This window comes from Tupaia chinensis, unplaced genomic scaffold, assembly GCF_000334495.1.
Source record: "Tupaia chinensis unplaced genomic scaffold, TupChi_1.0 Scaffold000037_18, whole genome shotgun sequence".
NCBI classification, from domain to species: Eukaryota; Metazoa; Chordata; class Mammalia; order Scandentia; family Tupaiidae; genus Tupaia; species Tupaia belangeri.
In genome coordinates, this window is record NW_006159476.1 from 1,785,649 (window position 1) to 1,803,160 (window position 17,512).

Below are 17,512 nucleotides of genomic sequence, written 5' to 3' on the forward strand. Positions count from 1 at the left end.
ACAAATAATAATAATAAATAAAATTAAATAAATAATTCTTTATTTATTATTATTATTATTATTATTCAATTTAGCTAGAGAGAGAGAGAGAAAGAAAGCAAGCAAGTTTCCAGGTCCAGGACTCAAACCATAGTCAGTCATGTGGGAGTCCAGTGCCTTAACCACCACTCCACCTGCCAGCCCCACTGTATTCTACCTCCAGCCTTTAGCCAGCCCCTGGTTATGGGCACACATGTGCCCAGTGTACTGAGGGAAGTCTCCATTCTTGAACTGGGGACCTTCTTAAACTTTCATGTGAGATTCATCATGTTTATCGTTGTGCCACAGTCTGGCCCCAGATTCCACTTCTCCCCCTTTTTTTTAGGGTTTGTATTTAGTTTTATTTATTATGTGTGTACGCTTACTAGAGAGAGACATAGAAAAAGTAAGAAAGCAAGCCACCTGGTCCAACTTAAACTGTGGTCGGCCAGGTGGGAGTGCCCTAACCACCATACCACCCGCTGCCCCCACCCTTTTCTTTTTCAGTTTGTCATAGGGTCTGTGTGATCATTGGAGAGACAGAGAGAGGAGAGAGAGAAGGAAAGTGAGAAATCACCTTCTGAGTTATGGCAATGCTGTAATCCCTTTTCTTCTCTTCTTCTCTCGGGATTTTGGACAGGCAGGCACACATGCCTCGTGTGTTTTTCAAGCTGCTAGGTCCAGAACTTGAACTGTGTAGTTGGCTATGTGAGATCCAGCAGCCTTAACTGCCATGCCACCTGCTGGCTCCCAGATTCCACTTTTTAAAAAAAAAATTTTGTCACAGCCCACATATGCTTGCCAGAGGGGGTGGGGTGGAGAGAGTGAGAAAACACCCAATCACTCCCCCCCCCATAGGGGATAGTTATACTGAAGTCCTTTCTTCTCTTTTTCTTGGCATCTTAGGCATACATACACACATGCCCAGCTTCTTTTTCAAGCCTCCAGGTCCAGGACCCCAACCATTACATTACATTGGCCATGTGGGATTCAGTGCATTATCCTCCATGCCACCTGCTGGCTCCTAGATTCCACTTTTTTTTTTTTTTTTTTAAGAGACTTTTGCCTTAGGGTCTGTGCACTCAACAGAGAGAGAGAGACAGAGACAGTGAGAAGGAAAGTGAGAAGTCACCCCCCACGGGGATGGTCATGCTGCAGGCCTGCCTCCATTCTCCTCCCAGGATCTTGGGCATGCACGCACATGTGCCTGGCGTAAGTTTCAAGCCATCAAATCTGGGACTTGAACCACGGTCAGCCATGTAAGAATCCAGCAACATAACTGTTACATCATCTTCTGGCCCCCAGATTTCATTTCTTTTTTTGGAGGGAAAGGTTTTTGCTATAGGGCACGTGCACTCCCAGAGAGAGACAGAGAGATAGAAAGTGAGAAATCACCCCCCCAGGGGGGATGGCCACGCCATAATCCCTTCTCTTCCATTCTCCTCTCGGGATCTTGGGCATGCATGCACACGTGCCTGGCGTTAGTTTAAGCTACTGGGTCCAGGACTCGAACCACGGTCAACTACATGGCAGTCCAGCAACATAGCCATTATGCTAACCGCTGGTCCCACAGATTCCATTTCTTTTTTCTTTTCTTTTCTTTTTTTTTGGGGGAGAGGTTTTTCGCTATTGGGTGTGAGCGATCGCCAGAAAGACAGAGAGAGACAGAGAGACAGAAAGCGAGAAATCATCCCCAGGGGGGATGGCCATGCTGCAATCCCTTTTCCTCCATTCTCCTCTTGGGATCTTGGGCACGCATGCACACGCGCCCGGCGTGAGTTTTAAGCCACCGGGTCCGGGACACGACCCACGGTCGACTACATGGGAGTCCAGTGACATAGCCATTACACTAACTGCTGGTCCCAGATCCCATTTCTTGATGGAAAAATTCTAGAGAAGCATGTGGGAGAACAGATGTCAGAGCCATCTTTGGAAAATGTGATCCAAAAGTACAATCTGTCTCAGTAAGAATTTGGAATTCTATCTGCACTATCCACACTATCCAGGAAATGCCAGATTTATAAATTAAATAGGCCGCAGTTGTTAGTACTCACAAATGTAAATGTGCTCTGGAGGGTTGTGCTCTTGATTCAGATCTGACAAAGTTTCCACAAATGATTGTGAGCTCACAATCCAGAATTATAAATAAGGACACACTATATTGTGAAAAAGACTCTTTTTTTCTTTTCTTTTTTTTTTTTGAGATTTTTAAAAAGAATAATTCAATTTATTTTATTTCTTCTTCTTCAATTTGACCAGAGAGAGAAGAGGAAGAGAAGAGAGGGAGAGAGAGAGAGAGAGAGAGAAAAGCAAGCCACCAGGTTAAGGACTCAAGCCAGAGTCAGCCATGTGGGAGTCTAGTGTCTTAACCATCATGCTGCCTGCTGGCCTCATTTTTCTTTTTAAGACTGATTTATGGGACCAGCAGATGGAGTAGTGGTTATGTTGCTGGACTCCCACATAGTTGACTGTGGTTCAAGTCCTGGATCCAGGGGCTTAAAACTCACGCTGGGCATGTATATGTGTGTGCTCAAAATCCTGAGAGGAGAATGGAGGAGAAGGGATTGTGGCATGGCTATCCCCCCTGTGGGGGTGATTTCTTGCTTTCTGTCTCTCTGTCTCTCTGTGTCTCTCTGGCAAGCGCATGCACCATACAGCAAAAATCTCCCTCTAAAAAAAAATTGATTTATTTCAGGGCCAGCAAGTGGCCTAATGGTTACAGCACTGGACTTACTGCATGGCAGACTGAAGTTTGAGTCCCGCATACAGCAGCTTAAAACTCATGCTGGGCGAATGAGCACCTGTGCCTGAAATCCCATGAAAATAGAGGAGACTGTGATGTGGTCATCCCCCCTGGTGGGTGATTTCTCACTTTCTTTCTCACTATCTCTCTGTCTCTCTCCTCTCTGGTGAACACATGCACCCTATGGCAAAACCTTAAAAAGAAGTTTTTGCTATGGGGCGCGTGTGCTCACCAGAAAGACAGAGACAGAGAGACAGAAAGCGCGAGAAATCACCCCCAAGGGGGATGGCCACACCACAATCCCTTCTCCTCCATTCTCCTTTTGGGATCTTGGGCACCCACACACATGTGCCCAGTCACCGGGTCCAGGACTCGAACCTCAGTCGACTACATGGGAGTCCAGCGACATAGCCATTACACCAACTGCTGGTCCTTGATATATTTCTTAAATAAGCTAAAGAGTCAGAGAGACAATACCTTAATGGAGTCATTTTTTAAAATAATAATTCTTTGTTTTATTTACTATTATTATGTTTTTTAATTCACCAGAGAGAGAAAGAGAAAGTGAAAAAAAGCTGCCAAATCTGGGACTTGAATTGCAGTCAGCCATGTGGAAGTCCAGTGCCTTAAGCACCACACCTCCTGCTGGTCCGCCTAATGGGGCCTTGATGTCATGATTAACTCCCAGATTTAGTCTGCCCATGTCATGGGTGCACATGTGCCTGCTATATTCAGAAGGTCTCTGATTGGCACAGGAGTTTTGACCTGCTCTGTTTTGGACCTGGGCTGATTCACCCCTCCTTAGGCAACCTGGTGGTCCCTTGTTCCCAGGAGATCACCCTACTGATGCCGAACTTGGTGTGGACATTCGATCAGCATACAGCCCAGAACTCCTGGACTCAAGCTATCCTCTTGCCTCAGCCTCCTGGGTAGCTGGGATTACAGGCACGCGCCACTGTGCCCGGCAATTCAGGAGGTCTCTGATGCGAACCTGGAACCTTCCCACATGAGTCAGCCTTGCAGGGTGCTGCATTTTACTGCTGAGCCACTATCTGGTCACAGAACTCTGTTTAAATAAGAGCAGAAATAGGCCCCTCCATCACCTCTCCTGGTGAGTTTGAGAGCTGCAGGGAGGGAGACACAGCACTGCAGGAGAGCCAGGCCACAAGATGGTGGCCAAGATTTGGTGCACAAAGGGAGAAAGAGGCGATCTGCTTTCTGATCCAATTTCTGACCCTCTCATTCACTCTGTTGCCCATAGGGAACTTCCAGGCAGGAGAGGATGGTCGGATTCTGAAACGTTTCTGTCAGTGTGAGCAGCGCAGCCTGGAGGAGCTGATGAGAGACCCCCTACGGCCTTTCGTGCCAGCCTACTATGGCATGGTGCAGCAGGATGGCCAGGCCTTCAACCAGATGGAAGATCTCCTGGCAGACTTCGAGGGCCCCTCCATCATGGACTGCAAGATGGGCAGCAGGTGGGGCCACAGTCAGCCATGGGGCAGGGGTGGAGGAGAGAGGTGGGTATAGATGAAAATAGTGCCTAGTCACTCAGTGATTGTACCAGCACACATTCTCACCAGTAGTGGATGAGAGTTCCTATATTTTTGCCAGAACTTGGGGCCATCAGTTAGCATAATGGCTATGTCACTGGACTCCCACATAGTCGACCGCAGTTTGCGTCCTGGACCTGGTGGCTTAAAACTCATGCCGGGCGTGTGTGCGTGCGTGTCCAAGATCCCGAGAGGAGAATGGAGGAGAAGGGATTGTGGTGTGGCCACCCCCCTGGGAGGTGATTTCTCGCTTTCTGTCTCTCTGTCTTTCTCTGTCTGTCTGGCGAGCGCACGCACCCTATAGCAAAAACCTCTAAAATAAAAAAGAACTCAGTATTCTGATGGGTGTGTAATGGTAGCTCATTGTAGTTTTTAATTTTTTTCAGGTTTTTGCCCTAGGGCATGTGTGCTCTCTAGAAAGAGAGAGAGAGAGAGAGAGGAGAGACAGTGACAGGAAAAGTGAGAAGTCACCCTCCACAGGGGGGATGGCCACACCCCAAACCCTTCTCTTCTAATTCACCTGGGATTTTGGGCATTCAGGCACACATACCTGGTGTGATTTTTAAGCTACTAGGTCCAGGACTCAAACCACAGTTGGCCATGTGAGAATCCAACACCTTAACCACCATGCCACCTGCTGACCCCACTCATTGTAGTTTTAGTTTGTTTTCCTGGTAATGAAAAGATTAGTCCTATCTCTCTCGCTGTGTCTTTTTTTTTTTTTTTTTTTTTTTTTTTTTTGCTTTAGATTGTATGTGCTGGCTAGCAACAGACAGAGACAGAGAGAGAAAGAAAGAAAACATCCCTCCCAGGGAGGATGACCATGCCACAGTCCCTTCTTCTCCATTCTCTTCTCCAGGTTTTGGATATGCATACCCACCCACCCAGTGTGTTTTTCAAACCACCAGTTCTGGAACTTGAACTGTATAGCCAACCATGTGGGATCTAGCCACCTTAACCTCCACGCCATCTGCTGGCTCAAGCATCTCTTCCTACATTGATTAGTCATTAGAAATCCTCTTTTGAAGGGTCAGCAGGTGGGATGGTGGTTAAGGTGCTGAACTCCCACATGGCTGACCATGGTTCAAGACCTGGACCTGGTGGCTTGTTTTCTCACTTTCCCTCTCTCTCTCTCTGCTCAAATTAAAATAAATGATTGAATAAATAAAATTTAAATAATTAAAAAAAGAAATCCTCTTTTGAAAAGTGTCTGTTTGAATCTTTTGCCCATTTATCTACTGTGCTGTCTTTTTCTTTTTGATCTGTAATTTCTTTTTTTTTTTTTTTTTTTGAGAGGTTTTTGCTACAGGGTGCGTGTGCTTGCCAGAAAGACAGAGAACAGAAAGAAAGCGAGAAATCATCCCCCACCTTGGGGGGGGATGGCCACGCCACAATCCCTTCTCCTCCATTCTCCTCTGGGGATCTTGGGCACACAGGCACATGCACCCGGCATGAGTTTTAAACCACCGAGTCCTGGACTTGAACCGTGGTTGGCTACATGGGAGTCCAGCAACATAGCCATTATGCTAACTGCTGGTCCCCCCCAAAAAAATTATTTAAAAAAATTCTTTTAATCTGATTTGTCAGACTTTTCATTATAGGTAGTGGGTTTGTGTTTAAGGAATTTTTGCCTGCTCCAAGATCATGAAAATATTCTCCTGTTTTCTTCTGTAAGCCTTATTGTTTTAACTTTTACATTTAAATCTGTAACCTATTTAGAATTAATTTTTATGAATTGTGTGAGGTAAGGATTGGGGTTAATTTTTTTTTCCATACGACTATCTTACTGATTCAGCACCATTTATTGAAAACACTTGCCTTTGCCAACTGAATTGTGATACCTTTTTTTTAAAAAATGTTTTATTTATTCATTCACTTATTTTTAATTTGACAGAGAGAGAGAGAGAGAGAGAGGAAGTGAGAAAGCAAGCTGCCAGGTCCGGGACTGGAACCTTGGTCAGCCATGTGGGCGTGTCCAGCTCCTTAATTACCATACTACCTGCTGGTCCCCTATGATACCTTCTTTGTTATAAACTTAGTGAATGTATGTGTATGTGCCAGTTTGTTGACTCTTGTTAATCTCCTTTTTATAAGAATTATTTTTATTTATTTACTTATTTTTATTTATTTATTTTAATTTGACCAGAGAGGGACAGAGAGAGAGAGAAAGTGAGAAATCAAGCCATCGGGTTCAGGACTTAAACCGTGGTCGCCATGTGGGAGTCCAGTGCCCTTAATCATCATGCCACCTGCCAGCCCTGATCTGTTAACTCTTCTATTCTATTGATCAGTCTATCCATTCTTGTGCAACACTGTAGCTTTATAGTGTAGTTTGATATCAGGAAGCATAAGTCCTCCAGCTTCACTTTTCATGATTTCCTTTGTTATATCTCTGTGTGCTCAGGACGTACCTAGAAGAGGAACTGGTGAAGGCACGAGAACGGCCCCGGCCCCGGAAGGACATGTATGAAAAGATGGTGGCTGTGGATCCTGGGGCCCCCACCCCTGAGGAGCATGCTCAGGGTGCAGTCACCAAGCCCCGCTACATGCAGTGGAGGGAGACTGTGACCTCAACCTCCACCCTGGGCTTCCGGATTGAAGGTGTGAAGGTGAGAGCCAGGGGCCCGCTGGCCTGTCACTAGAGGGCCTGGAATGATGTGAGGCAGGGCTTCTTGGGGAACATGAGTATCAAGGAAAGAAGCAGGATCTGGAGAGATTGAGAGGGAGACTGCAGAGGATGAAAGGTCTTACCTCTCTCTTTTCTCTCATCCCTATATCCATCAGAACTCAAGCATATTTTTTTAAAAGAATTTTTTTTAAATCTTTCTTTCTTAATTTATTTTCAATTTGGTCAGAGATGGACAAAATGAAGGGAGGGGGCGGGAGTGAGAAAGCAAGCTGCTAAGGTCCAAGACTCAAACTGTGGTCGTCATGTGGGGGTCCCGCACCCTTAACCACCATGCCACCTACTGCCCCCAGAACTCAAGGTTTGTTTATTTTTTTATTTTTAATTTTGTTAGAGGTTTTTTGCTATAGGGAGCGTGCACTTGCCAGAAAGACAGACAGAGACAGAGAGACAGAAAATGAGAAATCACTCCCCAGGGGGGATGGCCACGCTGCAGTCCCTTCTCCATTCTCCTCTCGGGATCTTGGGAACGCACCATACGTGCCCAGCATGAGTTTAATCCGCTGGGTCCAGGACTCAAACCATGGTTGACTACATGGGAGTCCAGTAACATAGCCATTACATCAACTGGTCCCTCAAGGTTTGTTTGTCTGTCTGAGTATCTCTCCCTTTTTCTCTCTTTTGATTTAATTATTTTAACTAATGATTTAATTATTATTTTTTAGTTTTCGCTATAGGGTGTATATGCTCACTGGAGAGAAACAGGGAAAGTGAGAAATTACCCTCCAGGAGGGATGGCCACACCACAATCCCTTCTCCAATCTCTTTTCTGGGGATTTTTGCTATAGGGTGCATGCCTTAACCACTACACCCCCTGCTGGCTCCAAAGGATTCTCTTTTTAGTTCTTGCATTTCTTTTTTTTTTTTTTTTAATTAAATATAGTAATTGAGTAGCTCTTTACATAGTTCAGAGGCTGAAATACTATCATAAATAGGTATATGTGGAGAAATTGCTCTCCCATCCTGCTGCTGGTCTTCGTATTCCCTCCTGCCTGCAACACCCTCCCTATACCTGCTCATGGGGAACTGCTTTATCAGGTCCTTCTATTTCTTCTTGAAAATGCAAATATATGAAATTATGTGTCCTCATTTTTTCTCAGTACCCACCCAGATTGGCACTTTGCTTTTTTCACTTAACAGTAACATCATGGAGGGTTTCCCATATCATTCCATTGGCAATCTCCTTTCCCTCCTTTCCCTTACCTTCCTCCCTTCCTTCCTATAGTTTTTTGCCATTGTAATACCTCAATGAATCACTTTATACATAAGATATTTTGTTAGTGTGTAGGTGTATACTAGATTTCTCAGTAGGACCACTGGGTCGAAGATGAAATGCATTGATAATTTTGCTGTTATTGGTGGTGTACTGTGGTGCATCCCACCAGCTGGCTATGACAATGCATTTCTCCAGTGGCCTTGCCTGACCTACTACCTCCCTCCCTTCTTTCTTCCTTCCTTTCTGTTTATTTACTTTTAATTAGACCAGAGAGGGACGGAGACGAGAGAGAGAGAGACAAAGTGAGAAAGCAAGCTGTCGGGTCCAGCCACAGTCAGCCACGTGGGAGTCCAGTGTCCTTAACCATCAGGCCATCTGCTGGCACCCCTACCTTTCTAAGCTGCAAATCTGACTGCCCCATTTTCATGCCTAGAACCCTTCCATGGCTCTCTAGTACCCTCAGAAGTTCCATAGCCTTATAGGACCTCCAGGGTTCAGCTTCGTCTCTCACCCTTCTCTTCCTGTTTGTCTACCTTCAGGCTACAATGGAGCACCTCATTTCCTTGCAGTGGTCCTACTTTTCCCGCCACAGTGGCCCTGAGCATTCCCTCTGCTGGGAATGCACTTCCCTATATTGTTTCTACTCAACTCTTAGTCATTTTTATGTCTCCTTTCCAAATTTGCTTACTCAGAGATGCCTTCCCTGATTTCCATCTTACTAGTTTGGGGCCCTCTTTACCTCGTCACAGCTCCCTATATGCCATGCACTCCTTTGTTATTATGTCTTCCTTCGTGATGATCTCAGAGTCTGCTTCCTTCATGTGATCATGTCTGTCCTATCACCTGCGTGTTACCAGTGCCCATGAAGCACCTGGCACAGTGTGGCCAAATGAGGGTGGCTGAATTAGGTTGGCTTCTTCATTACACTCTCAGACATAGAAAACAACACTTGTCTTATTTATCTATTTAGATTTTTTCCATAGGGCACATGCACTTGCCTGAGAGAGAAAAAAAGAGACAGAGAGAGGTAAGTGAGAAAGCACCCCCCAGGGGGATAGCCATGCTGCAGTTCCTTCTTCTCCATTATCCTCTTGCAATTTTGGGCATGTACACACATGTGCCCAGCATGTTTTTCAAACTGCTGGGTCTGGGACTCAAACTGCAGAGTCAGCCATATGGGATCTAGTGCCATGCCACCTGCTGGCCCGTCTTATTTATTAAGTGCCTAGTGACCATGTCCCAGGCATTGGGTTCTGCATCCTGCACATCCCATCCTTCTAATCCTTTCACCAGTTTTAGAAAGTAGACATGAACAGGGGCCGGCAAGTGGCATGGTGGTTAAAGGCACTGAACTCCCACATGGCTGACCACGGTTCAAGTCTCGGACCTGGTGACTTGCTTTCTCACTTCCTCTCTCTCCCTCTGATCAAACTGGAAAATAATAATGATAATTATAAAATAAAGTTAAATAAAATAATTCCTTTAAAAAAAAAAAAAAGAAAGAAAGTAGACATGAACACAATTCTTATTTTCCAGATGAGAAAACTGAGGCTGGGAGAGGTGGAGTGACCTGCTTGACTTCCCAGCTAGAAAGTAGCATTTTGATTCCAAGCCAGGACCATGCCCCTCCAAGGCCTACTTTGCTAGTAAGGTTGAACCAGGTCAGACTTGGAAAGACTGGTTGCTCACGAGTATGACTTGGGGCCAGGATGAACTGGGCTGGGAGTTGGGCCAGTTTTCCATGTACAACAAACGAGCTTGGAGGCAGATGGGTGGCCTGGAGGTGCCTGAGATTGCTCAGTCCTGGGGGTGGGAAGGAAGAGGCATGACAATGCCCTTTCACCCCTTCCCTTGCAGAAAGCTGATGGGACCTGCAACACCAACTTCAAGAAGACACAGGCAATGGAGCAGGTGACAAAGGTGTTAGAGGACTTTGTGGACAAGGACCGTGGAATCTTAGTGAGTGAGATGCCTGTATCCCACAATGTAGCAGCTCAAGTCAACCACCATTTTTTGTTGCTCCTGAGTCAGTGCTCTTTGGGCTGGGTTTGGCTGGTACTGGCTGGCTTTGCTCCTGTACTGCACCCAGTTGGTGGCTTGGCTGAGGCTAGTTGGTCTGGGTTGACCTCGCTTGTGTCTCTGCCTTTTGGCTCACTGCCTTGGCTCATGGCTTGGCCACCTGTCTCAGGATCTATCCTGGGTTTGCTCCCATTATAGAATCAGGGGGTCAAGGAATGAGTAAAAATACAAGCAAAGCTGCTGATGCCTGGGCTCAGAGTATTTCATTTCTGCCATGTTCCATTGGCTAAGGCAAGTCATATGGAGGGGAGGGGAAACAGATCTCACCTTTTGATGGGTTGAGTTGAGATTTGTAGGAATCCATGTATCACCATACTCTTGAATCAGCCCCTCTCTTCTCCAATTCCCATCATCTCCATGGCTCCCCATATCCCATCCTGGCTAGAGTCTGCCTGCTCCTCTAGGGATATCGGGTAAAATCAGATCTCTAGGTGTGAAAGGACCCACAGGTTGCTAACCAAGGATCCCCCTCACACACAGGGCAAGTACGTGGCACGCCTAGAAGAACTTCGTGAGGCCCTGGAGAGCTCCCCCTTCTTCAAGACCCATGAGGTGCGAGCCCTGGTGCCATGGGTATACGTGGGAGGTATTGGGATCCAGGTGGCTCAAAAGAGAAACTACCACTGGAGTTACAAGCCAAAGCTATAAAAAGGAGGCCCTGGGTCAGCTGGTCGTATTAAGGTGGCTGGATCCTGCATGGCCAATTGTGTGGTTCAAGTCCTGGACTTGGTGGCTTAAGAAATACACCGAGTCCATGTGTGTGTGTGCCCAAAATATTCCAGGAGGTGGGAGTGATGGAGGAGAAAGGAGTGTGACTATACCCCATGGCGGGGGCAGAGGGGGGAGGTGTTGCTTTCCTGCTTTCCCTAATTTTCTGTCTCTCTCCAGTAAGCACACACCACCCTCTGGCAAATTAAAAAAAAAGGGGGGGGAGAACCCACATTTGGGGCCCAGCAAAGGGGATTTCAGGAGGTGAGACAGGAACATGAACTCAATTGAGCAAAGTGGCCTGGGCATGAAGGCTTACCCTGCTGTGACCCAGGCACATGGTTTAGCCTTCCAAGACTCAGTTTCCTCTTCTCTAACATGGGGTGGAGCCATAGTACCTTCCTCACTGGCTGCTGAGGTATAACAGAGCCCACTTAGCAGCCTTTGGAGTATAGACTCACCTCCTGCCTGTACCTCCTACCACTGCTGATTATTTGGGAATCTTGATGATTCCTAACTACTGTTATATGCCCTCATTGTCTAGGGGCCCTTGCACTTCCCTATCCCCCTCACTTCCAGCCCATCTCTCAGAAAGTCTGAGAAGCGGTGGCATCACCTCTGTATGTATCCTCTCCTCTCCAAGTTCTTTCAACTCCCCTTCAAGCCTCTCTTGCCTCTCTTCCTGACATCATTGACTTCTCTGAAAGAACACTGATCTGGGAATGAAGCTTCAGATCCTAGCTCAGCCACTCAATTGTGGCAGCCGTTCTCCGAAGCCTCGGCCCCGCCCACCCGAAGAGGCTTCAGCCTCCCTACCTGTAGGATAGGATAGGTAACAGCCCCCTCCTCATGGGCACTGTGAAGAGTAAATGGGTAATATATGTAAGGCGTTATCCATACCATTAGTATGTAACAGCTGTTATTTTTAAATTTATAAAGTTAATTTTATTTCTCCCATGACTGAGAGAGAGACAGAGAAAGAGAGGAGAAGGGAGAGCACTGCAACAGGGTCTTCATGCTGTAATCCATACCCAGCCTTTGCCAGCCCTGGATCATGGGCATGTGAGTGTCTGGCATGTTTGGGTAGGTCCCTGGATGCAAACCTGGAACCTTCCCATGTGGGTCAGCCTTGCAGAGCATGGCTTTGCTTCTGCGCCACAGTCTGGCCCTATGTTATTATCATGTTTATTTACATTATTAATTATTTTATTTTATTATTATTTTTAAAATTTGCTACAGGGCACATGTGCTTGCTCACTAGAGAGAGACGGGAAGGGGAGGGAGAGAAAGCAAGCTGCCAGGTCTGGATCTCAAACTGCAGTCAGCCATGTGGAAGTCCAGTGCCTTAACCACCACGCTACCTGCTCACCCTTGTCATGTTTATTTTTATCAAATATTCCTGTTGTCCTTGTCACTACCTTCAGGCTTTAGATGGAAGTCATAAAGAGGAAGCCTGGGGACTCCTTCTCTCTCCTTATGTTTGGTTTCGCCTGCCTGGTGACTTAACATTTTAAAAACTGATTTACTTGAGGCCAGCAGGCAGCGTAGTGGTTAAGACACTGGACTCCCACGTGGCTGACCACAGTTTGAGTCCTGGACCCAGAGGCTTTAAACTCACAGTGGGCACATGTGTGTGCATGCCCAAAATCCCAAGAGGAGACTAAAGAAGGGATTGTGGTGTGGTCTTCCCCCCTGGGGGGTGATTTCTTGCATCTGTCTCTCTAGGCAAGTACACTCACCCTACAGTAAAAATCTCTAGAACACAAACCAAAACAAAACAAAAACAAAAAAACTGAGCTGCCACCATTCAGAATGTGAAACTTCACAGCAGAATCAGGATGTCCAGTTTCCCTTGACAACCTACGAGACATAGTGACATCAGGATACTTGTTATATGCCACCAGCTGTCTAAAGTAGGGCAATGCTTGCCTCATGTGATGGGTACTTGCTTGCCTAGATTTTTTAGCAGTCCTGGTGTTTGAAACCTGATTTAGAACAAGGCAGGGGTCTAAGGACCAGCAGATGGTGTAGTGGCTATGTCACTGGACTCCCACGTCATCGACTGCAGTTCGAGTTGCAGACCCAGTGGCTTAAACTCACGCCGGGTGCGTGTGCGTGCGTGCCCAAGATCCCGAGAGGAGAATGGAGGAGAAGGGATTGTGGCATGGCCATTCCCCCTGGGGGGTGATTTCTCGCTTTCTATCTGTCTCTGTCTTTCTGGAAAACACACGTGTCCTATAGCAAAAACCTTTCAAAAATTTTTTTTGAAAAGAAAAGGGCAGGGGGCTTGTAAACTTGGAGTTAGAGGAAGGGATGGCAACTCCTATTTCTTTTTTATTTTTTGAGAGGTTTTTGCTATAGGGTGTGTGCACTCACCAGAAAGACAAAGAAAGACAGAGAGACAGAAAGCAAGAAATCATGCCCCAGGGGGGATGGTCACGCTGCAGTCCCTTCTCCTCCATTCTCCTCTCGGGATCTTGGGCACGCACGCACACGCACCCGGCGTGAGTTTAAGCCACTGGGTCCGGGACGCGAACCACAGTCGACTACATGGGAGTCCAGCGACGTAGCCATTATACTAACTGCTGGTCCCTGGCAACTCCTATTTCTAAAAGCAAATAACACCAGGACTAGGTAAGCAGCGTCTGCTGAGGGCTGAGTGTGTGAGTGCCATGAGACACTTCATGAGTGTGGGTTATGGAAGGCTGCCCGCAACCCCAAGAGGATCCCATTCTGCAGATGAGGAAACTGAGACCCAAAGGAAGCACTTGCTGAGGTCACCAGCAGCAGCTCATTAAGCCCAAGAAGTTGCCACCTCTTCCTATGGGGACAGCATTATTCAGTCTTCAGGCATTTGAGTTTATGCCCTGGCTTAAAACACGGTAATAGTTAACATTTGTTGTGAATTTGCTATGCACCGGGAACTGTTTTTATGTGCTTAATGTGGATTAATTCATACATACAATACGTACTTCTGACATTACTACTACCCGAAGCAAGAGCCACAGAGAGGTTAAGACACTTCCTAAAGACCATAGAGCCACTAAGTGGCATAGCCAAGATTTGAACTCAGCCAGGATTTGACAGTAAGAACAACCTACCATCCACTCTGCTATACTGCCCGCCAGGAAAGGGACCTCAGCCAGTGCTTGCTCCTCCCTCTGACCTCCTGTCTCTTCCTGCAGGTGGTGGGCAGCTCCCTCCTCTTTGTGCATGACCACACTGGCCTGGCCAAGGTCTGGATGATCGACTTCGGCAAGACAGTGGCCCTGCCTGACCACCAAACACTCAGCCATAGGCTGCCCTGGGCAGAGGGCAACCGTGAGGATGGCTACCTTTGGGGCCTGGACAACATGATCTGCCTCCTTCAGGGACTGGCCCGGAGCTGACCCCCTGCCGGGTTACATGTGGGATAGTGCCAGTCTGGCTGGAGGGGCCCCAAGGTGCTCTGTGGGCCTAAGGTTGGCTATGGGGGAGCTGCTTGTGATGTACACCACCAGAGACCAGTGTGGGAGGTCTGAAGGGCCTGGAGAGCAGGTGGCACCTTGCCTCCTGGTATGGTGGCTGGAAGGACCAGAGGGAGCAGGAAAAGGCAGTCATATGGTACGTCAGTGGAACCAGAACTGGGTGTCCTGATCAGCCAGGAACGTTTCCGAGGGGCTTCTGGAGGCCACAACTGAACTATGCTACCATGAGAATTCAACTTGGATGTCACATGGTATAGTCATGACACAGCACCATGGCTGTATGAGTGCCTTGGACTTTGGCACCTGGTCAGTCCCCTCCTGCTCTGTGCCAGTTCCGAGACCAGAGACTGGGCCAAGTCCACGTTCAGTGTCCTGGAAGGCCAGGTTATCATTTATGAGCAAATGCTGGAGCTGCTCATCCCCGAGAGCAACCTCTCAACTTCCTCTGGAGGCTGTTCAGGTGCTAAGTGGCAGAGGCCCTGAGGAGGGTGTGACACCAAGACCAGCTTGCTGCACCACCCAAGGGCTGGTGGCACTGTGTGTCCTGGCCCAGTGGGATCCTCCCTGTTTCTCAGAGGATTATGCCAACCTGAACCACAGCCCAGCCAGTATCGCTGTTACCCTATCCCTGTGGCCAGTACCACATCTTTTCTTGGTGTACCAGACCCAGCATCAGGAAATGCTCCTCCTGCCCTGGGCCCTCTTGTCTCCTTCTTAGCAAACTGCAGCAGCAGGAAAGAGTTTAAGAGGCAGGGCAATCAGAGCTTCCTTCCTCAGGAGGAGATGGAGAACCCATCCATCCAATCGATCCTGGGGCCCTGGAGTGAAAAATGCCAAGCCTGAGCCACAGGGATGGGAGAGGGGAGGTTGCTGCCGGCTGTGATGCCAGGCTTGCAACCTGTTTGAAACCAAAGACTAGACCCACGAAGTGGGGTTATTGCTCCCCACTCCCACTGTCTACTCCTTCAGCACCGGTAGCTTTGGCTTCCTGGCCCAGGAGCATGGGCCTGGGGAGGGCAGCATCTGCCTCTCCCTAAGCTGAAATTTTAACAGTCTTCTAGGGCTGAGCTGTGCTCCTTTCTACTGACCATCTTTGTATTATTTATACAGACAGGTAGTTAGATAGGGCAGTGCTGGGAAGGAGGCAAAATGGCTTTGCTGTGTCTCCCACCCACAGTGACATCCCAATAAACAGGACGGTCAACATTGTTAAGTTTCGTCTTTTGCATCTGGGGTGTGTGGGCACAAATTCATAACTTGAGCATTAGTGTGGGGTGGGGTGGGGTAATGGGATAATAACTGGTTTAGGAGAGGCAGGCTTGTAGCCGCTGGTTCCAGTTCCTTCCAGTGTGTGCTGAGCTGCTGTTTGTGTGCCTGGCAGTGCGGACAATGCAGCGACACGGTGACCAGGACACCTCCAAGCTCTGTTCTCAGGTGCTTCCAAGAGCATGCACCAGATAAACAGTGCCCACCAGTGTCAGTGTGGAATAAGGAAGTGCAGCTAAATGATCAGGGTCAGGATGGGAGATGCCTCCTGATCACACTATCAGTAACGTCACACTCGTAGAGCTCCCCAATATGACACCCATCACTGGGGACATGGCAGTGAGACAGGCCTGTTCCTCCCCTTTCAGAGTGGAGGTGACAGGTATTTATTACACTCACAGTGTGTGTGCACATTTGCATAGGTAGATCATAAGCACAGTTTGGGGTCAGCACCATGATAAAGTTGAGAGCCGAGAGACAGCCCGACTGGGCAAACACTACCTGGCTTGAACCATGACCACCACTTGCCAGCTGCAGGATCCCAGGCCAGTGACTCCATTTCTTCAGGCCTCAATCTTACTATCAAATGGGAAGGACCTAGCACCTTCCCTACAGGGCTGGAGGATTTCATGAGTTAAAATGGGCAAAGGGGTTGGCACCCATAACATGCTGCTGCTCTGACAGGATTTAAAAACCCAAGAAGGGTGGGGCCAGTAGGTAGCATAATGGTTACGTCACTGGACTCCTCCATAGTCAACTGCAGTTTCGATCCTGGACCCGGTGGCTTAAAACTCAAGCTGTGGGGACCAGCAGTTGGCATAATGGCTATGTCACTGAACTCCCATGTAGCTGACCACGGTTCAAGCCCCAGACCCAGTGCTTTAAACTCACACTGGGCGTGTGTGCGTACATACCCAAGATCCCGAGAGAATGGAGAAGGGATTGTGGCATGGCCATCCCCCTTGGGTGGGGGTGATTTCTTGCTTTCTATCTCTCTGTTTCTGTCTGTCTGTCTGGCAAGCACACACGTCCTATAGCAAAATCCTCTCCAAAAAATCCCTCAAGCTGTGCGTGTGTACCCAGAGTTCCAAGAGAATGAAGAAGGGATTGCAGCATGGCCATTCCCCCAGGAAGTGATTTCTTGCTTTCTGTCTCTCTCCCCTCAGCAAGTGCACATGCCCTATAGCAAAAATCTCTTTAAAAAACAAGACAAAACAACAAAACCCAAGAAGAGGGCCGGTGAGTGGTGTGGTTAAGGAGGCTGGATCCCACATGGTGTACTCAAGAGGTTAAGAGTCCCAGGTCCAGCAGCTTGAAAAGCACACCAGGCATATGTGTGTGTGCCCAAAATCCTGAGGGAAGAAGGGATTGTGGCATGGGCAGTCCCCTGGTGGGTACTTTCTCATTTTCCCTTTCCTGTGAGTATACCTGTCCTCTGGCAAAATTAACAAAAAAAAGGACCAGCAGTTGTAATGCAACACTGTGCATGGAAAGGTTCTGGATGTGGGTCCCCAGGGCTCCCTATGTACACCAAGCACGTATGTGCCTATGATCTTGGCTGGGCGAGTCTGGACGAGGATCACAGCACCAAGACCCTGTTGTGGGTGCTGTCTCTTTCTCTCTCTCATGGAAAAAATAAACTTTTTAAAAAATATATTTACAACTTGGGCAAGCCCCATAGCACAGCGGTTACACACTGCATAGAGAGCTAGATATTGTATGACCAACTGTGGTTCAAATCCTAGCAGACTAAAAATATATGGGATAGATTTATATGCC

General features: G+C 47.7%; 1 protein-coding gene across 1 annotated transcript in view; it reads left to right on the forward strand.

The window, feature by feature from the left end:
* The window catches only part of ITPKC (inositol-trisphosphate 3-kinase C), a gene marked incomplete at its 5' end in the record, with an annotated part of 24,805 nt that extends 9,130 nt beyond the window's left edge, over window positions 1-15,675 (forward strand). Inside the window, 5 exon segments of the mRNA XM_014588062.1 lie at window positions 4,023-4,236; window positions 6,716-6,920; window positions 10,071-10,172; window positions 10,773-10,844; window positions 14,186-15,675. Coding sequence (XP_014443548.1) covers window positions 4,023-4,236; window positions 6,716-6,920; window positions 10,071-10,172; window positions 10,773-10,844; window positions 14,186-14,389 — 797 coding nt within the window.
* Window positions 15,676-17,512: the final 1,837 nt, after the last annotated feature.